Raw genomic sequence first — 23,704 nt, 5'->3', positions numbered from 1 at the left:
GTGGTAACTACTATATATAAGCAGGAGTCTGAATTACTCATTGAGAAGTCATTTTGGGGCCTTAGAAAATGACCAGTGACCGTCTAATCAATGATATTGCCATCTGGTTGATTTCATTCTGGCCAGTTTGACTGAATACCATCAACCAGAAAACAATCCATCTGACTATGGTCATTTCTAATAATTGTGACAGAATTGATTGAGGACTTATTCAGTTATGGATACTGATGTGTTTTGTATGGTTTTGATAGTTAGGAATTTGGAAACCTCATCCCTCTTTAAATGATTCAAAGGTTCCGTTCTCCTTTGTAAATAACAAACAAATCTGCCTGAAGGCAGAAGATTTATACGATGTTATCTATTACTTCTATAATGGAACCACTGGACACTTTGAAAATAAACTTCCTCTTAATTTCACGTCCTCCCTCATCTATGAGATGGCTTTAGTATCTACATCCTTTTCCACCTAAAACATTCCATGACACCTAACATTTCCCAGCACATACAGGGGCCTATTCAAATGAGAGATCTTTAATGTTATCTGGAATAGAACAGGTTCTCTCCCACTCTTCTCTCACTCTACAAACACACACACACGCAGACACACACACACACACACGCGCACACACACATTTGTCTAACACAGTGCCTGATGGAACTCAGTGGTGGAATTAATGAATTGGTTAAACAAAATACAAGGAAGCCCTAACTTCCTATATTTTGTGTGATGTTTGGGGTCACATGTGTCATGCTTCAGTTAACTCTCTAAGCCTCAGGGAGGATAGGCAGGAAACAGAAAACAGAAAACTGAAGAGAAAAGGAGGAGGCAATCAGGGAGTAGTCAGTAAACATTAGAATGAGCAGGTGATAATAATAACTGCCCTTTCCTAAGTTGTAGCCTTTGTGCTTGATATTTTTCCATATATTATCTCAGTTCTTCCTCATAATATGTCTGTGTGAGAGGGTATTTATGTTGTGGAAACTATAGATGAAGTTGGTATAGAACTTGCCAATGTCCACACAGTAGTCCAAGGAACTCAAACTCCAGTCTTTTCTGTGTTCAGAGTCAGAACTCCCTTTTAACTCTACACTACTAGCTGGAAGAAAAGTCTAGAAACATACAGAGCCACCTGTGAGAGAGGAGTCAAAGTGCTTCCAGGATGCACTTTGTTCTGTTTCTAGGGAACTAGGTAGAAGACATTTGTTTGATTATTGGGCAGGGAACCTGTGGGAGCAGGATCCCACCATGAGTAGGTGTGGATGCGGGGTGCTGGCCAGGGAAGGACCAGAGTGGTAATAGATACAAATATTCAGCACTGAGGAGAACTCTATGCTGGCTTCTCAGTGTGGTAAACCTGGACTTTGCAATGCCATTGGCTCTCTCATTTGTTCAAGGAGCCCTCCCCGCCAAGTCAAGAAGTATTTTCAGCAATGTGGCTGGGTGGCATGTTCTACCTGCTGCTGATGGCTCACAGGTGTAAGCCATGTGTCAAGGGAATGAGCGACCAGACTTCTAAGTTGTAACCCAGATAAGCTTCCCAGCTCCAACCCTGCCCTGCCCTAAATTCTGGATCAGTGGAAACAATAGTGGCAGCTCAGAAAACAGGCAGCCTTCATCCTGGCACTGAGTTACAGAGCACATCATCATTATACATGGAATCAGTAACATCTGTCTTTCCTGGCCCTTATTTAACTTATTCTTCTTATGAAGCCTCTCCATGTTCCCTTTCTGTAACTACTGTAAATGATGCAAAAGAGGAGCAAGAGACAGAGACAGAAAGAGTGAGGGAGAATTAATTTACCACTGGGTGAAATGAAAATGTACCAAAGTGTAATGGAATTTCATTAACTTCGGAAATGATGATGAATGCTGTCCAAATAATTCTTACTAATGCATAATTCACAGCTGAAAATAGAGCCAAATTCTCCTAAAAAGCACATCCATTTATGCCCCCAAATTAATTTGGTGTGTTATTCAGGGTGGTTGACAGGATAAAAGATCTACTATGAAATGTAATCATCTATTAAGATTGGGAATCTATGAGTCTTTCCAGTTTAGTAGATGATGGTAGCTGATAACAAGTGGCACCTTGAGAGGCAGACACCCACAGTCCTCATTCTCATAATTTGAATCTCCCCAAAGACATAATTTCAGACATAACCACAGAGAAGTTTGGATGAGCTTTGAGATCTCCATAGCAACCATGGCCCAATTCATATATATCCCAAAAGCAAATTAAAATCAGTTTCAAAAGATTCAAATGGGGTCAGGAAAAGGCCCATACATTTTCTGACTGGTAACACCATCATTAATTAATCAATATTGTATGTTTGTATAATATGTAAATTTTATAGAGCCTATATTATATACATTTACATATAATTAGGCTGAGAGATTTTAAAAATATCTTTCTCATTTTGTGTAATATGTCTATCCTACTCCACAAACTCTAAGTGACATTTTGCACTTAATGTCTCAAGACTATGAGCTTTTAACTCATCTCTTCATAAAATCTGTATGTGCTTTTTGTATACTCAGGAGAGTGGTAATGGGAGAGAGACCTTTTCACCTTTAGATCTGACATGAACTCCACCCATGGTTGGCAGAAAGAAGAATATTATTAAGTAGGAGGTCAGCCATTGGCTCAGATTCCACCAGTGGAAATCTGTAGATTATGGGGCCACTCAGCACCATAAGAAAACCATGGATCTTCCAACCATGAATCTTTCAGCCTTTACAGAAGGCTTTGTTAAGTTATGTGAATAGTAAACTAAGAGATGACTTCTGCAACCCAATGAATTCCTTCCCCAGAAAGGAAGCACTATGCTGAAGTGGATGTTATATGTAGAAACCTAAACCTTCCAGGGTTCCCTGAGTCTGTAAAGGGTGGGAATCAAGCACAATGGCTAGTGATACAGAGACTGTGATTAAATAGGAAGGTAGCCATTGGCCAGTTCCTACGAATGGGAAATCTTAGCAGAAAGGACCTCAATGCCTCACCATGGAGGTAACATGGCTCCTCCCTCCCCAAGTGTCTCTTCAGGCACTCTGAGAGAACTTTTTATGGAGATGTGAAGAGTAATGTCAGGGATAACTTATGTAACCTTCTAATCTCCTTCCCTGGATAGATTGCAGTATTTGGATATAAGGGCCTCATGGGGGAGCATGGAATTCTAGGGTTTGTATTCCTCTTACTGACAGAGGATCCTACGATTTGAAATTCTGAGATAATAAATAAACACACTGGCTACTGATGCTGAGTAGTGATCAAGAAATAGGGCAGCCATTGACTACCTCCCACTAATGGAAAACTTCAGTTCGTGAGGCCATAATGCCTCAAAATGATGAATTAATGATACCTGTGCCTTGAGTATCCTTCTAGCCAATTAGAAAGAAACTTGCACTGAAAAACAAATAGTAGTATATTAGTAATGTATTACTAATAATATTAGTAATAGAAAGGAAAGCATCTGCAAGACTAAATTCTGACCCTTATTGACTGTACCGTGTCTGGAGGTGCAGATGTCGTAAAGGAAGCATTTCTTCCTGGAGCCACTCTTATCAATTTTCATGGTACAAAACAATAATTTGGAGCTCTGGGGTGAAGGGAGAACATTGAATGGCCACAAAGTGCCCTTGATTAAGTAGGAGGACAGCCATTGGGAAACCTTAGTGGAGAGGCCATCAATACCTCACATTGGAGGCATCTTGGCTCCTTGATGGTAAGGGTTCCTCAGCAACTCAGAGATCACATTATGCAGATGTCTGAAAAGTAATGTCTGTGACATCTCTTGAACCCCTCTAATCTCCTTCTTCTGGGATAGAGTGCAGGGTATGGGTGTGACTGTGTGACATGGGAAACACTATTTTATAAGACCACTCCTATTTGTCTTAATAACCAGATCCTATGCTTTGGGTATATGGGGTGTTTAAAAACACATTGTGTGTGGTGACTGATGATATCACCAAGAAGCAGGGCAGCTACTGGCTGATATGACACCAATGGGAAACAGTGTTTAGAAATGACATTATGCCTCACACGGGGGCATTGTGATCCTTCTCTTTCATGGGTCTCCTAATCCTGCGAAAGAAACTTGTGCTGAAATATGAGGTGTATATGTAGGTATTGGTTATGGAAGTGATGACGTCTGTGGCACTCTAAATTCTGTCTCTTAGGGAAGGTGCATGTGTGGAGGTTCAGATATCATCATAGAGGAAGCATTACCTCTTGGGACCACCCCTATCAGTTTTTGTAGTGCAACCCTATGATTTCACATTCTGGGGGTGGTAGGAGACATGAGCACTGGCTAGTCATACAGTGGCCCTGATTAAGTAGAAGGTCAGTCATTGGCCTACTTCCACTAATGGGAAACCTTAATGGAGAGACCATCAATCTTCCCAATGGAGGTGTAGCTACTCCTCTCTCCTTTTGGTCCTTCAGTCAGTTAGAGAAAATCTTTTTCTGAAATGTTTATGGCAATGTGTTATTAATAGATACGGTGTTTTCTGAACCATCTCAAGTCTTTTCCTTGGGGAATGGTACAGTGTGTGATATTGGAGGTATCAATGGATGAGTACTTCCTTCTACAGAACCTGTATTTTTTTAAGAGCCAAATCTCATGATATTAGGTATTGCCATGGAAATCAGCACATTGGCTTGATTAGGTAGGAGGGCTTCCACTGACTCACCTTTCACTAATAGGAAACCTTAATATAAGGGACCATCAACCCCTCATAATGGATGCATAATGGCTCCTCCTTCACATGGATTCCCTTCTCCCATTTAGAGAGACCCTTATGATGACATATGAGCAACCAGAGAATGTGTGCCTCCCTATGCACAGCTTCCCTTGGGAAGGAAGTGCCATTTCAGAAGGTTATTTTTTTAAATTAGAGCTTCACAGTTATACATAGTAGTTGGGTTCATCCTGGCATACTTATATATGCATAGAAATTAATTCAAAGCCTGTTTTAGGTAGGAGATCACTGAAATCTCTCTTGATTCCATTCCATTTGTCTCCCTTATCCTCAGTTGTCCCCACCCAGTCTCCCTGTTGATATTATAACGTCATGGACTCCTTACATCATAGCAACCATTGTTACCATTTAAAGCCCGTCCCTGTCCCTCTTCCAGACTTAGGCATTCACGTGTAGTCACATTGAAACAACATTTGCCCTATTATCCAGCCTATTTTCCCAAGTCTTATCTCTAATTAAGTTTTGCATTCTTCAAAACCTTTTATTACAAAGGAGCCCAGAACAATTCCATGGCAAATGTTTAGTATCCTGTGCCACTTGTTTCTTGTCCCTCTGCCCCCTTCCATCGGTCTTATCCACTTTTTATGGCTCCTCCTCATCATCTCTGCTTCAGACACCTTACTTAGGCTTTGGTGTAAGAACTAGCTCTCTCCCTCTAACTGAAGTGCTTGCTACTTTATCTCTATCCATGCAAATACCACTTACCTTTCAAAGTCCAGGTCCATGATCACCATAGAAATTTTCTTCCACCCCCTAGTTTAAATGCTCCCCTTGGTTGCTTGAGGGAATTGTAACTCTACAACTGAATCTTTGTCTTACTTCTGGACCAGGTTACCTGCGTAAGTATCTTTTCCCCTTTATACTCTATTGCTTAGTTTGTTTAAAACTTGATTCTATTGCAGCATTGAATGAATCCTTCTACACTATCTCCAATTCTCTTTGAAAACAAGTAATCAGTCCATAGACAAATAGTAAATGCATAGTCTATCTTGGGGAATTCCACCCCTAAACCCTGGCTTAGGGACTCATCTCTGTTACTTGTTCTATGTACCCCATTCATTTGTACCTCTTGTTAGCCAGATCTATTTCTTTTTATGTGCCTTGATTGATGTCAAAGTAATTGCTCACCTGGTTAGTGGATAGATGTTGACCATTCTCTGGAATGAGCTTTCTCGTGAATGTTGCAATGTCTTTGTTCAGGCTTTCCTGCAGTATCTGAGTTGTCCCAGGGAGTGAGACTGTATTTACACCCTGGCCCATTCCAGACTGCATTATTGTATTGTGATCAACTTACTATGATCTAGGCTGAGCTATGATATACCTGAACTAGGGACAAGTTATATATGAGTATATTTCAATGACTAAACACTTCAAAAGGTAAAAGACCCATATTAATGTATAAGCACAAAGACTGATACAGTAATTATTATCACAAAATTTCCCCAAGATTTTAGATTCACAGTCCCACTGCCATTTTTGTTCATAAAGCACCAAAAGAGGTACTAGGAATACTGACTCAATTACATGGGAATCATCAGAGACTAATTGCTTATTTTGGTCTTTCATTAGACTCAGTAGCCAAGACATACCCTTTTTTTAGGTGTCACAATAGCATTAGCAAAATATATGAAGAGTTCAGTTAGTTTAGTTCTGACTAAATTCAGTAGTTCTCTATGCTGTAATAACCCTTGTATTATAAAAGCAATACTTTTGCCAGAGATGTAGCTCAGTGGTACAGCATGTGTCTAACATGCACAAGGCCCTAGGTTCAATCCCCAGTGCTACAAACAAAACAATAATAAAAACAAAACACTTGCTAATATTTAGTTTGTTTCCTAACCTTCTGAAAATCATTGTTGCTTTCTCTTTCACACATCACAGGACATAGTGTTGTCCATTGCTAAAACATTATTAACCTAGTTTCTTTCTTTTACCTAACAAAGGAAAAACACCTAGGTGCTCATCTCTGTAAAAAGCAAAATAAACAAAAAACTATCTACATACTGCATAGATCTAGAGTAACTCCCTTGAGAAATTTGAATTTAATTGTGTTTATTAATTGTTTACACATAAAGAGCCAACCAAAAAAACTCACAAATAGGACATGCTATTGTAGACTTAAATTTATCCTTCAAAGATAAACTCACAGAAATTAAATCAGTTCAGATGGACTCATTGGTGGTCATCATGTAGACTTATAAACTGACAAAAGAGAAAAGGATAAATATTTATAGTGATAGTAAATATGTGATTTTAGGTTAATCTGACTTCAAAATAAAGATATTTTTCAACCTCAACAGAAACACCTATAAAAATGGATAAGTTAAAGAACTTTCAGTTGCTGTTAACTGAGGAAAATAGCTAAAATAAAAGTGGTGCATAGTTAAAAGCACAAAGACCTAGAATCTCAGGATAAAGCCTTAGCTGACCACTTGGTTAGCTTTGGCTAAGGTAATTGCTCCTGTAATCACTCAGAAGGGAAAAACCTTAGAGAAATTAAATGAGATCATGGTACTGTCAGAGATAAGCCCCTAATTGGGAAAAAAAGATATTGGGAAAATCTGAAGATTTATTGCATAAAAATAATATTTGGCACTGGTGGGATGGCTGACTGGCAGCACCAAATCTTTTAAAATGGAATTCAGCAAAAATTGTCCATGATATTATGCACAATAGTGGAGATAAATTTGTCATGCTATGAAACCAACATTGATGGGACTAATTTTTTTTTTTGGTACTGGGAATTGAACTGAGGGGCACTCAATCACTGAGTCACATCCGCGGCTCTATTTTGTATTTTATTTAGAGACAGGGTCTCACTGAGTTGCTTAGTGTCTCACCATTGATGAGGCTGGCTTTGAACTCCCAATCCTCCTGTCTCAGTCTCCCACACCACTGGGATTATAGGTGTGCACCAACGCACCCAGCTGTTGGGAGTAATATTTAAAGGTATTGTTGAAGATACTTCCAGAACATCTCCTATCTGTCAGCAATCCTGGTTAACCAGGAAAAGTGGCTCATAGACAGGAACCAAAGCCTTCTGGGCCCTTTGAGCAAATGAGCTTCATACAAATACCTCCTTAATAGCTGTAAATATATCTTGTGATTGTTTATGTTCAGAGGTTACAACTCTGTATTGGTTTGCTAGGACTGTTGTAAGATAGTATCACAAGCTGGCGAGTGGGTGGTAAACAGAAATATATTGCTAGAAGTCTGAAATAAAGAGGGCTGCAGAGTTGGTTTCTTCAAAGGGTTGTGGAAGGAGGGAACTGTTCTAGACCTCTCTCCTTGGCTTGTAGATGGCTTGTAGATGGGGAATTCCAAGTTATCTCTCATGCAACAGAACTCAGTTTACTGACACTATTGCTAAGGAGCTCTGTACAGTTCTATTAGGTTTCTTATCAATTTGCCTTTATGTGTGCCTGTGTCCAAATTTTACCTTTTAGTGAAGATTAGGGCCCACCCTAATGATTTTTTTTGTGGTCCTGGGGATTTGAACCCAGAGCCTTGTACTTGCAAGGCAAGCACTCTGTCAACTGAGCTATATCCCCAACCCCCTAATGATTTTATTTTAACTTAAGTAACTACCTCAGCAAAGAACCTAGTTATAAACAAGGTCACATCCTGAGGTACAGAGGCTAGGCTTCATTCAACAGATAAATTTTGGGGGGACAAAATGCAAACTACAATAGGCCCTAGGTATGGAAAAACTAATATTTTGACTTAATTTTCCCAGCCTGGGGAATTCAAAGTTATCTCTCATGCAACAGAACTCAGTTTACTGACACTATTGCTAAGGAGCTCTGTAAAGTTCTATCTTTTATCCCCAAACATCACTGTCCTTATTGTCTACAGTCCTCATAAAAAGTAGAAGGAATTAATGGAATTCTAAAACTAAAACTAGCAAAGCTGACAGAAACCCCAAAATTTTTGTGTCCTAATGTATTACCATTAACTTCCATGTCTACAAGATCATTGTTCTCTGGGATCTACAAGTTATCTTATGAATTAATTGTAGACTATCCTATTTTTGAATTTCACTCTCAATCTTAGATTCTACCACATTACTAGCCAACATGATTTATTAATACAATGGACTCATAAATATCTCTAACTTATCACCAATAGGTACAAAATACATTCCACAATTCCTATTTAAACAGCCTCTCTATGATTTGCAACCTAGAGGGTTAGTCTTCTGGCAAAGACATTAGAGAAACATTGCTCTTGAATCCCAGTGAATAGGACCTTATCAGGTTCTGCTACCAACTGACACAGCCTTAAAACTCCAACATGGTGATGCCTGAATTCATAGTTTTCAATTCAAAAGACATACATAACTTCATGTTCATTACTGCACATCCATCCATTTCATCTGTGGACCTTGGGTTTTAGATTCTTAGGAATCCTCCAGAAGCTGCTGATTTCAGAGGTGGGCAGTTTCCACTCAAGTTGACAAGAACAACATTAATTTTCTGACTCTACAGAAACCCCCTTTTCAATTCTTTTACTTTTCTACTAATCTTGTCTATTATTCCACTTAGATGCCTTCTAGAATACTAATGTGACATCTTTTATCTCTATCCTATTATTTTTGCCTCCCTATCTACAATTTAAGAAAAAAAATAAAACTGTCTTATATGTTTTTCCCATAACCACAGTTCTGAAGTTAACTGATTGCTGAACATGTCACCCCCTGCCTTGCCCTGCTGACAAAAATGTAATAGCTGTTCCTTTAAACACTTCAGGAGGCAGATTCCCTTTTACAGGTGTCTTCTGGTGCTTGTTTTCCTCACAACATAAACCTTAACCTTCAGTCTAGTAAAAAATTGTATCGTGAACTCACATCAACAAAATGCTTCTGCTTGAAGTCATTATAATCCTATCAGAAAGATGTAATGAGTCAGGAATGAGCACTCATTTGGGAATATCCTGGTTGTGGTGGTCAGTTTCCTCTCTTCAACCTTCATTGGAGGAACTATTTAACTCTACTTTAGGGATTTGTCCATTTTGAGAGACACAAAGGGCTCCCTTCTAGTGTAGTAAATGATAATTATACTCTAATAAATTCTATGCTCCACTAATGGTACTACTTCTTATATATCTCCAAATGCACCTTCTTATGTACCTCCTGCATACACTACTATATACTGCATTCTGGGGGTAACTTTTAGGGATTTAAAACCACCATCTTCCTAGTGGCTCATAACTTCTTAAGAAGGACACCGGGCTGGGGAGATAGCTCAGTTGGTACAGTGTTTGCCTTGCAAGCACAAGGCCCTGGGTTCAATCCCCAGCACTGCAAAAAAAAAAAGGACACCTGTAACCTCCAAAATCAGGCAAACGCACAGGTTATTCAAGAGAACTTTTAAGAGAGATAATCTCTTCCTTCTTTATGCTTAGGCTGTGAGCTGTAGTTCCCACAATGGCCATACCACAACTCGAAAGGTGTTCTGAAACTTGTTTCTGTCAGGTAGAAGTCAAACAATATACTTCTGCTCTGGAAGTTGAAGAAACTAGTCAAAATTCATTAGGAAGAATGGTCATGGATAATCATATAGCTCTTGATTTCCTGTTACCTAGCCAAGGGGGAAGTTGTGTTACAGCAAATATTCCAGTTCCATCTATGCAAATACTATAGGGAAAGCATAATAGTTTGAGTAGGTTGAACAAAAGCCACCTGGTTGTTTAAAGTAGACCTGGTTGACTTCATTGCCTGGATTTCATAATCTAGCTCTTGACTTTGACACCCGTTATGAAGTCTGTGTCTGATCATTGCTTATCTTACAGTAGGCTGATGAAATCTTTCCAAAGTCTTTTTATATTGTATTCTTATCATGCAGCCATTTTTATATCAGAGAATGCACAAACTCATCCTGCAGGAAGCAGGAGAGTCTTACCATAGTTCAAGTACAGACTATCTCTAAACAACTTCCTGATCAGCAATGGGGAGACTGGATATCATGGACCAACACCCTGCTGTATGACTTCATCTACCCTTGGCCAAAAGAGATAGAAAAGCAATCTGTCACATAGGGGCTGGTCTGATGTTCATCGCTAGGCCTCAATTTATTGGTGTAAGCTGGCCAGGCAGTTATAGTGAGAACACGTTATTCTCCTGTGGGACATAATCTCAGAGAATTGTATCAGACAAGATTTTCCTAAGATCATGGTAAAGTAAAACAAAACAAGTCCAGTTCATAAGTTTGTCTAAGCACAGAGAAAAACAAAGTTGGTGTGCAGCCCACAAATGCCAAACATTTTACCTTTCCTGGGTAATACAAATGACTGTTACAGTTTTTCCAAATACAGCTTTTGCCTCATTCTGGCCTGAACCCCCTCTCCAAAGATAAAAAAAAGGTACCAAATGATAGAATCTAGAGTGAACTCTTGCTTTCTTAAAGCTTCCCCAACTCACCCAACCAAAACCAAAATCCTGGAATAAAGTTTTCTTACTTCCTCTTACTTAGATGCCCCATAGATGCCCATGGTGTGTGTTTTCCCATGCTGCAACAAGGAAAAAATCCACTTGTTCTACTAAGATTTGTTCTTGGTAGTCTTTGACTGGGTTGATATAAGAGAACTTTGATGGATGCTAAGAGCTGTTAATGAGACTCATTTCCAAGACCCTGAGGGAAAAGTTTCAGAAAGGTAGACCTTTTCCAGAGAACTAACTTAAGTAAGGCATCTTACACAGTCTTCCAGCTGGCCTAAAGGTTGTGACCTACTTGGATGACCATAGCCTTCTGTCAGAGAATAAGAGGAAGAAGGCTATCATTAGGCTCTGTTAAGATTTGGAGGAAACTAGGGAAGGGTCATGTTCTTATAGAAGTCTCAAAATGTAGTTGAGTTATGGTTTCTGGTCTACCAAGCCTGCATACCTCCCCCTTCCTCATGTCCTCGGTGCTTTCCATGTCTGGTCTACCAATGTCTCCAGGGTTATCTGAGCAGGCTTTTCCCCTCCTGGTAGTCCTACTACCACTGTTTAGTCTTAAGGACTCTAGCACTCCATTCTTGTGACTTCACTTTTGTTGTGGGGCCTATGAACCTGAAATTCATGCCAACAGGACCAAACATGGTCTTTGATACATTAGGAAAAAAGAAACCCCAAAAGGTGATTTTTCCTTTATCTTGGCAGTTCAGAACTGGAGTACTGAAGGAGAAGCACTAGAGTCCTGGGGTGGGATGCAAATGGAGGAAATTGCTCAGGTAAGACTTCACAGAGGAAAAAGAGAGCTGTGTTATGAAGAATGAGATAGTTGAGGGGTATAGAATAGGTTGTGGAAAGAATGTACCAGGCAAAGGGAACAGCATTTGCAAAAGCACAGAAGAATGAAAATAATGGGCATTTGGGGAACTCTAAATGGTTTACTATAGGCAAAATATGGAATTTGAGGAAGGGGAGCATTGGGGGATGAAAGTGGAGAAACTCCAAAGGATCAGACCATGGAAGACCTTTCTTTGTAATGTCACAGAACTTTAAGTTTATAAGTGATATGATATATCAAGGAGTTTTGACAGAAAAGTCACATGATCAGATTTGCATTGCAGAGAAAGAAGTCTGTTCTGCTAACAAAGATGCATCCTCCTTAGTCCCCTTAGAATCAATTTTAACACAGCAGCCTAAGTGATATTGTTAACACATGTCAGATCATGTTACTCTTCTGCTCAAACTTGTCATGACTCGGATCTTGGTTTCTAGACACCATTTCTCTCTAAAAGGAATGAGGGTAGATTCTAGGTATGAGGCAGGGAGAATGCAAAATAAACCTGGAACATCTTGTATAGGAAAGCAAGGATGTGCTAAAGGAATGATGGGGACATGTCAAAAGGACACAGAAGCTGGGTCCAGTGATGCATACCTGTAATCCTAGCAAATCAGGAAGTTGAGGTAGGAGAAACCCAAGTTCAAGCCAGCCTCAGCAACTTGGCAAGACTCAGTCTCAAAATAAAAAGAAGATACAAAGGGCTGGGGATGCAGCTCAGTGGCAGAGGGCCCCTGAGTTCAACCTGAGTTCAATCTGCAGTACTGCAAAAAAAAAAAAAAAAAAAAAAAAAAAGACAGAAATCAGTATGAAAGGGCTCCCTTTGGATAAATTTGGGACAATTTGAGCATAAATATAATATTTTATAATCTCATAATAGGTAGAAACCCATTGATTAAAATATGAATCTATGAGTTCATAATGACAAAAAATGAATATGAGATAAAGGGGAACTCTCAGTAGAAAGCTGACTAATAAGTGTAGACAAAATGACAAAAAAAAAAAAAAAGAAAAATATTGTTTGGCAACCATTAGATGGAAACTTGAAGTGAATGCTGAAACTATTGGTTGGAAATTTGAGGATGAACAGGATATTTGCACAGACTCAAAATGTTTCCCTACAGATCACTTATAAGTTACAAATGGGAAAATAATAATGACATGCAGTGGAAAAATCTGGCAGACATCATTTTAACCAAGTGATCAAAGTTTGCATTCCCAACAATGGGACAAATTGACATCCTGTGTGTCATAATGTGATGTACTGAGAAAGACACATCACTTTGGTGCTGTTCCTGCCAAAATGCGTAATCTGAACCATGAGGGAAGATTAGACAAACCCACATTAAGAATATTCTATAAAATAGTTGGACTGAAAACTTCAAAAATGTCAATGTCATCAGTCAAAAAAAAAAAAAAAAAAAAAAAAGGCTGAGGAACATTTCCAGATAAAAGGAAACTGAAGAATCATGATTCCTAAAAGTGGCATATCATCTTAGATAGGATCCCTGATCAGAGGGGGGCAAATGCAATAGAGGACATTAGTGAGACAGTTGGCTAAATATGAATATGGTCTGTAAATGAAGTAGTATTACATCAATGTAAATATCCTCATTTTGATAATTGCAGTTATGTAAGAAACTATTCTTGTTCTTAGGAAAATGCCTGCTGGGAATTCGGAGTGAAGGGACATGATGTCTCCAATTTACTCTCAAATGATTCAAAAATATATGAGGCAAATGTGGCAAAATGTCAACAATTGGAGAATCTGGATGAGGGATATGACTGCTTTTTTTGCTTTCATACAGCTTTTCTGTAAGTTTGATGTTATTTCAAAATAAAAAAGGTTTTTTTAAAACTCTGCAATCTGTTCCCATTTCTCCAGGGTAAAGCCAAAGTTCTTAATATGAACCATAAGAACCTGTGTGATTTGGGTCTGTGACCTCTCTTACCTCTTCTTATATTATTTTCCCTTTATTCTCTGTGCTTAGGCACACTGACCTTAGGACTACTTTCCAGAAAGTCTTCAAGCACTCAGTGCACACAGGGTATTTCCTTTTGCCTGGGTCACTCTCCAAATGTCCCCATGGCTCATTGCCTCACTTTCTTTTTTTTTTTTTTTCTTTTTTTCTTTCTTTCTTTCTTTCTTTCTTTCTTTCTTTCTTTCTTTCTTTCTTTCTTTCTTTCTTTCTTTCTTTCTTTCTTTCTTTCTTCTTTTTCTTTCTTTTTCTTTTCTTTTCTTTTTTTTTTGGTACCAGGGATTGAACCCAGGGGTGCTTAATTATTGAACGATATTCCCAGTATTTTTTTTTAATAAGGTCTTGCTATTTACTTAGGTTCTCGCTAAGTTGCTGAGGCTGGCTTTGAACTTAGGATCCTTCTGCCTCAACCTCCAGAGCCACTGGGATTACAGGCATGCATTACGGTGCCTGGCACACTCCTTTACTTTCTTCAGGTCTCTGTTCAAATGTCACTGTACCATTGAGGATACCCTCCATTGCTCTATTTAAAATTACATTTCCATGAGCACAGTGTCTCAAGTCTGCAATCCTAGCCACTCGAGAGGTTGAAGCAGGAGGATTCAAAGCCAGGCTGGGCAACTTAGTGAGACACTGTCTCAAAATAAATAAAAAGGGCTGGAGATGTAACTCAGTGGTAGAATGCTCACCTACCATGTGCAAGGCCCTGGGTTAAATGAATTCCCCATCCTCCCTTCCAGAAATCCTATTCCCGTTCCATCTTTTTGTATGGCATTTATTGCCTTCTGATATGTTACATTTTTCTTATGTTCTTTTTACTATCTATTCCAACTAGAACATATATTTTATGAGGTTGAGAGAGTTATTTGTTCACTGCCAAAACCCTAGCATCTTATAATTATTCCTTGTGCATAGTGGGCACTCAAATGTTGTTGATTAAATGAACACTGTTGAGCTTGAAAAACAAGTTGCAAAAGAATAGATAATCATAGTTATTACTTATAAAGTTTTATGTCATACCAGGCAGTATTCTAAGTGCTTTGTGTATATTATCTAATTTATTCCACGAGAACACTAGAGGTAGCTATCATCATCATCATAAACATTTTTTTAATCTTTTTTTTTGGGGGGGGGGACCAGTGACTGAACCCAGGGTCACTTAACCACTGAGCCACATCCCCAGCCCACTTTTGTATTTAGAGACAGAGTCTGGCTGAATTGCTTAGGGCATCATAAACATCTTCATCATCAATCACATTTTGCAGATGAGGAAGTTGAAGTAGTGAGACATTAGGGATCACAAGTGGTCTGGCTTCAGAGTATTTTATTTGTTCCTAAGCTCTACTGCCTTTCCTGAGGTATAATGCATTTAATATCATGTCTAAGGGCATGCAAATTCATGTTTTTAAAAAACATGTGGTACTGTTATACAAAGCAATAGTACATATAATTAAGGGTTGCCAGCATATGTAGTTAAAGTATGAAGGTAAACACAAGAATGATAATGAATAGGTGATCCGTTAGATGGTACTGCTTAAGGTGGCAATCATAATCAAAATTGTCTTTCAGAATGTCTCAGGAAGTTACCAATACAGATGATTTTTTTCCTCTAGCACTGAGCTCCTTAACTAATTCTGTGGTTGAGCCCAAATTAAACAGCTGGGTTTTGGTTGGGAGTCATGTTTTATGGAATTCACCACATTCCCAATTGCCCTGGGGGTATACTTATACCCAGAAAAGGGAAAAGGAATGATGATAGCCTGGACCTTTAACAGAAGTTTGAGGTCTTTTTTAGTGTTAGATATGGGACAGTCTCAAGTTATTCAGTTCAGTCTGTGGGAGGACAAGTAAATCAGTAGAGCCATATGGCTATCTAGGCTGTCCAGTTTCCAGGGATGGATAGCTCATAACATCTCATGATAGCCTTTTCTGGTGTTTATCAACTCCTATGGTCAATAATGACTTATTTATGTTTAACCCATATCTTCCACTGCAATTTCAGTTCATTTCCTATTACTCTGTAGATATGGAGAACAGATGGTCAACATTCTCCTTATAACCTTTTAGAGAGAATGAAAGATACCCATTGAAGCCCACCCAGGTGGCATATTTTTTAGTTCTTAAAATATTAATTAATTAATTAATTTATTGTATCTTAGTGACTTTTTTATTAGAGTGTTATAGTTATACATAGTACTTGGGTTCATCTCCACAAATTTGTACATTCATGGAATTTGATTTCAGTTCATATTTCCTCCCTTTTCCTACCCTTCTCCTGCCCTCATTCTCCTTCCTCTACTCTACTGATCTTCCTTTCACTCATCTATTTATTTATTTTTGATTGGCTCTTTCTCCTTATAAAATAAAGGTGAAATTCCCTGTCATGTATTTACTTATATGTTCATAGCATGATTTTTAAAAATTTCATTCCACATTTCCTCTCCTTTTCCATCCCTCCTCTCTCCCTCTGGGTTTCCCTCTTCAACTCTACTGATCTTCCCTACATTTTTATGATATCTGATCTTCCCCTCCTTCTTTCTCTTATTTTTCTCTCGTTGCCACATTTGAGAGAAAATATTTGACCCTCGACTTTCTGAAACTAGCTTCTTTCACTTAGCATGATATTCGTCCATTTACGAGCAAATGCCATACTTTCATTCTTCTTTATGGCTGAGTACAACTCCATTGTGTATATGTACCACAATGTCTTAATCCATTCACCTATTGATGGGCATCTGGGTTGATTCTTTAATTTGGTTATTGTGAATTGTGCTGCCATAAACATTGATGTGGATCTATTGCTATAGTATGTTGCTTTTAGTACTTTTGGATAAATGTCAAGAAGAGGGATAGCTGGGTCATATGATAGTTCAATTCCTTGCTTTTTGAGTAACTTCTATATTGCAAGGTGGCATTTTTCCCCATGATCAAAGAACTCCAACTTCTTTCATTTTTTGCACAAGCTTCATTTTCCAGTTGATTATTTCATTTGAACTACACTGAATTTTGTTTGAAAAAATATACAATGATTTTCTTTGAAAAAAAATAACACATGTAGATGACTAAAATTCTAACATTATAAAAGTATATCCTATGAAAAGTGACTTTTGCTCTCACCCTCAGTCTTTTTTTTCTAGAAGTAGCTATTCTCATCAGGGTCTCCTAGAGAGTTTTCTTGGCATATCCAATTATTTATGAATATATTCTCTTCAGATTATCCTCATCTTGGTATTAGCTTTCCACTGCTAGAACAAGATATCTGACAGGCTGCATATGAAGTAGAGCATTTTAAAAAATGTTTATATTAGTGTCTTATAGTTATATATAATAATGGATTCATTATGCCGTATCATACATATTTAATATAATTTGCTCCATTTCATTCCCAAGTATTTCCCCTTTCCTTCTCCTCCTCCTTCCTCATGATCCCCTTCCTCTACTCTAACTGACTTTCCTTTTATTTATGTATTTTTAATTGGTATATTAAAATTATATGTAAAAGTAGGATTCATTGTGATATATTCATATATGTACATAGCATGAGTTGATCAATTTCATTTGCCAATTTCTCTCCTTTCCTACCCCTCCTACCTTTTCTAGATCCCTTTCATCCACTTTACTATTCTCCCTTTTTTCATGAGATCCCTTCTTTTATCCCTTATTTCTTGTAAAGAGAAGTACTTTCAGCTCATGGTTCTGGAGGTTCGAGTCCAAGATTGGGTGGCACATGATTTTGGGACTGTCATGAGGGCAGCACATCATGGTGGGAACATGTGTTAGAGCAAGCACTCAATTTTGAGTCAGGAAGCAGATAGAGACTGGAGTTCCAACTCCTTCAAGGGCACACCTAATGTCCTAAAAACTTCTCACTAGGCTCCACCTCTTAAAGGTCCATAGTATTTCTCAATAGTGTCACCCTGAGAATCTTTAATTCATCAAACATTCATTAAGCACCTATAATGTGTTAGGCACTATGCTAACTCCTAGAGCAGGGAAGAAGGAGATGAGATGTATTTTCCTATCCTTAGGAAGCCTACACTCTAGTAGGTGGGAAAGGCATAGTCATTCATTTAGCAAATATTGACTAAGCATCCCCCGTGTGTCAGGCTATGTGTCGCCTACTGAATAACATGCAGTTCTTGCCCTTACAGAGCTTAATGTTAGGTGGGGAGATAGACCAATGGCAAGCATGGCATTAAGTACCAACAAGTGCCAGGGAAGTGCCAAGAAGCTCCTTGACAATTGTCCTACAACTTCTTGCAAGCTCTGTGGGGGACAGGTCACAAAGTCTAAGCCTTGTGCCTGTTGGAAAGGAGAAGCCTTGGAGTCCTAGACAGGAGCCGTGGCACTGGAACTGTGTGAGAAGCAGTGGACCAAGCACCTTTACACATGGTATGTCATGTAATCATCATAGAAATATGAGGTGAGTTCCATTATCCTTGTTTTACAAGTGAAGACATAGGGATGTCAAGGTTGTGCAACTGAAATTCAATCTCTAGTTTGTCTTTGCCAAACCTGGGTTCTTATCTACCATACCAATCACAACTTCCAGGTTTGGGGATGAATAATGGGTGATTCTGATACACTTCCCCTGCCCTTTTCCCTATAGAGAACCCTGGCCTACAGATTTGTTGACTCAGTCTCTTATTAGACTGAATTTTTCCACTTAGGGTATAAGATGGAGAGTAAAATGCACTGGTTTAGGAGTCAGATCTGTTCTAGCTTTTTCTCTGCCTTCATGAACTGCCTATGACTTTGGATAAGTAATCTACTCTGTGGACTTCAGGGTCCTTGTCTGTGTAGTATGAAGGTTGAAGGAGATCACTCTGAATTTTTGATGGGATTTGGTGACATTTTCGTGGCTTCAAAAGGGGCTGTAATGACACCTTCTGAGACAAAAACTACACCCTTTCTCAAGAATGACACAAAAATTAGTTCAGTAAATTGATTTATTTTCAAGGCAACTTGAAGAATAGATCTCCAGTGAAGGCAAACAGCTGCCTTCTCCTTATCGACAACCTAAGACATAAATGTCTTAATACCTTTTTGGCCTTTGCTTTCTGCTTGTATTTCTAATCCCCTGCCCCATTTTCTCAATAAAATGAAATGAGCCTTAATTAAGTAAGTACCCATTTAATATATCCAACTTAGTTAAAGCAATAATTAACTAGGAACTGAAGATAATCCTTAATGAAAATTGGGAAAGAGTCCTCAAATTAATACATTATTGCAGGTAGGTAATAACCTGAGAACTTTGCTCAGGCTAATTTTATGCTTGGGAGAGCAGCCCCATGACGTGCACCAAGTCACAAAAAGAGGATCTACACAGTCAATTAGCCCCATAAAGCTAAGAGCAGAGAGGCTGGTTTGATCTGGAAAAGAAGGTGATTGAGGCATGGCCAGCAGATAATGAGCCTCTTGTTCCATTTCACATCAAACACAGGGATCTAGAGACCAGATCTGGTCATTTGTAAAGCAAACTCTTCTTTTAGTCTCCCAAGTGTCACGGGGGTGGGAAGTTAAAGAAATTCTCTTCTTAGGTAAGTGTCTCTCTTCGTATTTCCTTTCTCCCTTTCTTTCCCTCATTTCCCTTCCCATCCTTCCTTCTTTTCTTCCTCCCTTTACAATTTTTTAAAATTATAAAAGTAACAATTACTCATCATAAGATAACCAAATTGCACAGAATTGTATGGAGAACAAATTATAAATCCTTAATTTCCACCTTTTCTTTCTCTTCTCTTTCTGTTTCTTTTACTTCTTTTCTTCTTTCACTTTTTAAAATTTATTAAAATACAGCATGCTCACTGTAAAATAATCACAGTATGGAATTGTCAGTGGCATAAAGGAAACCCATTTAATTCCCATTTTTCCTTCCCCATTTTTCCTGTTTTCTCTCCATTCTCCTTTTTCTTCTATTTTACTCAATTTTTTAAATTATATAAGTAATGTATGATCATTGCAAAATAACCAAGCAATATAAAATTGAGTGGCATATAAAGGAAAGGTCCTCAAGCTGTCCTTTCTTCTCCAGACCACCATTTCCTGCTGACTTACTTTATTCCTTTTAGTGGCTGTGTAGTATTCTGTTGGTGAATGTCCTTTGATTTATTTATAGGTTGCCAGGTAAGTTTCTGAAACATACCTTGGAATTGTTATAAAAGTTTAGAGGAAAAGGAAGGAAGATATAAATTGACTTGTTTGCTGCTGAAAATTCAATTTTATAGATAGTGATCATATCCATTTCTATACTACTTTATACTTTGAAAATTGCCTTCAAAATATCGACTCATTTGATCCTCTTCTAGAGTAGCTCTGGGAAATAGGCAGATTATTATCTACATTTTTACAGATAAGGAAACTGAGGCCCAGGAAAATTAGGAACAGAAACATGTATGGTCTCACTAGTTACTGATTCTCAGTCTAGTCCTCTCACAGCACTATAAATTTAAGCTGCATTTCACCTTGCAAGTCATAAAAGATTTAGAGACCCCCTTAATTCCAAACTGGTGGTTCAGAAAATCCATCCAAGTCATACAAATTCCCTTTTTATTGTAATAAGACTGACAGTAGAACACTTGGTAAATATGAAGAGCCTGATTATGGGCTGATGCTCATAGGAAGCTTGAGATTCATCTGATTTCCTAATTGGTTTCTGTTATATTAAATGTAAAGTGAGTCTATTCACTCCAAATTCCACTTAAAAGTATAAAGAAATACAATATGCTGCATTATTCTATAGGAAAAGAAATGCTTAAAATCACTCATAAATCATTCAGAAGTGTATTTATTTAAAATCAGATAATGCTGATCAGCATCCTACTGCCAAATTTCTGTAATGTGTTTCAGTAGGATTTGTGGCTTAACAAAATTTTGGTTTGAGAAAAGAGAGTTTTCAAATTTTTGATTTGAGAGAAGGGGGATATTTCCCAAATAAGAAGCTTCAGTTACAATTAATTAAAGAGAGAAGGTGAGTGAATTTATTCAGATGGTAGTCATGTTTCTCTAAACATATGTTTTAAAACTAGAAATGATTTGATAAGTTACTTCTGTCAATAAGGTCTTCTAGCATAGTGCCCCTTCAACCCTGATGTGATTGTTACATGACATATGCATGTATCAAAACATCACATTGCATCCCATAAATTTGTATAATTATGTGTCAAATAAAAAACCTTGAACTAAAAAGTTAAGGATTATCAAAACTGCAAATAGTTGAATTGAAGTTGTGTACATTAATGTTAAGTGCATCACACTTGGTAATTAGGCATTTAATGTCTATCTTTCCCACTGAGCTAACAGTTCCACGTGGGCAGGTATCTTTATCTTGTATTCTAAATACTGCATTCCCAGTGAGTAACACGGTGCCTAGCACATAGTATGAATTTAATAACATTTATTGAATAACTATACGGATAAATAAATCAATGAAGTTTCAGCCAGGGTGGGAGTAACTGACATGATTCAAAGAAAAAGGAAAAATTATTGGATGGGATGCAGAGAAGTGTGGTCACCTACAATTTTTCCTGAGTCTGAGCTGGGCATATTTTTGACTTTCGAACACAGGTTTAGACAATGAAAGAACACATCATATATCAGAGGTTTTATGGATTGATTATCATGTCGAGGTTTATCTTTCTCTCAGGTAAGAAAATGTGTTCTTATTATCTCTTCCAAAGTCTCATATGCAGTACTTTCTAGAAAAAAGTCATTTGAAAAATATTACCAGTGGAGGTTTGCTGGGATCCCTCTCAACAACCTCTTTTTGGTCAATATAGGGCAAGCTGGAGCTTCAGTAAATGTATGCATTCATTTAGGATTTTGTACTACTGATGAAGAACTGACCTCAAGCATGCTGTAGCTTGGACTACTGACTTTGACATTTCTTTTTGAAACTCTGAAATGACATTTGGTGGCCAATGTACAACTAATATAAGATGTAGGCTTTCTTTTGGGCTATTTTCTCTCATGCATAATGGTTTACTTAAAGCTCCCTGGGGCATTATGATACCTTCTTTCTGTCGCCATTATATGTATATGGCAATGAGCATAGGATGCAGACAGGGAAGCTGAGGTGTGCAGAAAGCTGCTTGCTGATTTACAGTGACACATAGGCTTATTCTGGAAGGACCCAGACCTTACCCACACGCTGTAATAGGAGGGGAGAAATATTCTTTGCTTCTATTTTGTAGTGAATAGATGATTAAGACAGTTCATTGAAGTGGCTGGTAATTTGGACACTTAAGGAGAAGGTTGTCTTAAAAAATGGCAATCTCATCCATATTAACTAAATTCAGTTGATAGCATCTCTCATTTAGTTCATCAGTCTTCAGCAAAAAGGTCACAAGATCCAGTGAGTAACAATTCCTGATGAAACTGACCTTGGGTTCAATCTGAACTGTGCTCAGATTTCAGAGTCAATCTTTTGGAAAAATACCAAATTATCATCACCATCAATAGCACACACTGACTGGCTCCTTACTGTGTGCAGGGTCTGATGGGAAACCATGTTTTTTATAATAAAGGTTGAAATGGGACCTACAGGGCACAGTGGCAACTCTATCACCTGAACTTGCCTACCTGCTAAGATGTTGATTTATCTTTCCCCTGCCTATTTTCTCAAAGCCAAGAAACTGTGTTTTCTCTATTTCTTTATCCAAAATATCCAACCCCAGTCTTAACACATAGGTTAGAAACCCAGGGAATATGTACTGATATCTAAATTAATGCAATTTGCAATTATAAAAACTTTGGATACCTATATGATGGCACTGTATAGGACAAAACTCTTGTGGGTTTTGTGTGAAGTATTATGGGGCACAGAATAGAGTGATTTAATAATGGACATTGGAGTCTAGTGTGGTCATGAAATAGAAATATTGAAAAGTCCAGAGGAGTTTTTAAAGGAATGCCATTGTTACATGAAAATTATGATAAGTGTGTTTTTTAAACTTGCAAAGGTCACTTTAAAACTTTCACAAGGTTTTCCAGACACTTTAGTCTCAAATTCATAAGTCAAGGCAATGATTCTTTTGGGTTATCAAACAATAAAATTATCTTTTGATTGGTGTGGAATGCATCATTTTTTTCTTGGAAAAAAGACTCTTGTCCTGAAACAATAGTATAACTAAGGTTGAGTTCTCTTCAGGTTCCATAAGAGTCACCAGCCTCCCAACTGTGAGGGTTGTTTTGGGGAAGACATTAAGGACAGATGAAGCAGAGGATGAGTCATAAATGCTGTAACTGGATGGAACCAGAGTGGACAAAGTGTGTTCACAGAAGAATACTAAGGGTTGAGATGAGAAACAAAATCTGCCATAAAGTGCAAGGGGTAAGAGCAGGGGAGCAAGAACAGGATAAAGACTGAGGCCAGGGACTGAATAGTTGAAGGATACAGTAGAAGGTAAATAATAAAGTAGGAGTCAGTGGAGAGGGCCCCAGACTTAGGCTGTCTGAAAGACTTAAGTTGCCTAGTTCTTTCTCTTAGTCAGTCTTGAGCTGTCACAACAAAATAACAGGGTGGTTTAAACAACAGACATATGTTTATTACAGTTGTGGAGACTGGGAAATCCAAGATGGTGTTGACCAATCTGATTTCTTATGAGAACTCTTTGGCATTCAGAGGACCACCTTCTTCCAAGTGTCTTCAGATGGTGGAGTGGGGGCGGAGGTCTGCCAACTTCCTCTTATAAGGCCACTCATCT

At 38.2% G+C, this 23,704-nt stretch overlaps 1 protein-coding gene across 11 annotated transcripts in view; it reads left to right on the top strand.

The window, feature by feature from the left end:
• ADGRG4 (adhesion G protein-coupled receptor G4) overlaps positions 1-23,704 on the top strand; it is a 135,783-nt gene that overhangs the window by 866 nt on the left and 111,213 nt on the right. For 7 of the 11 annotated variants that reach the window (XR_013761202.1, XR_013761203.1, XR_013761204.1 and 4 more), the window contains exon 2: positions 18,155-21,645. Coding sequence is in view for 7 of the 11 variants with exons in the window: in XM_079124575.1 (XP_078980701.1) it covers positions 21,576-21,645 (70 nt within the window). In the remaining 4 variants the exon portion in view is untranslated. The remainder of the gene's footprint in view (positions 1-18,154; positions 21,646-23,704) is intronic. The other 4 variants (XM_079124571.1, XM_079124572.1, XM_079124570.1 and 1 more) reach the window with 4 other exon arrangements.

The sequence above is a fragment of the Sciurus vulgaris genome (genome assembly GCF_902686455.1).
Source record: "Sciurus vulgaris genome assembly, chromosome: X".
Classification (NCBI taxonomy): domain Eukaryota; kingdom Metazoa; phylum Chordata; class Mammalia; order Rodentia; family Sciuridae; genus Sciurus; species Sciurus vulgaris.
Note: the sequence above shows the minus strand (reverse complement) of the source record. Positions and strands in the feature narration are given on the sequence as shown.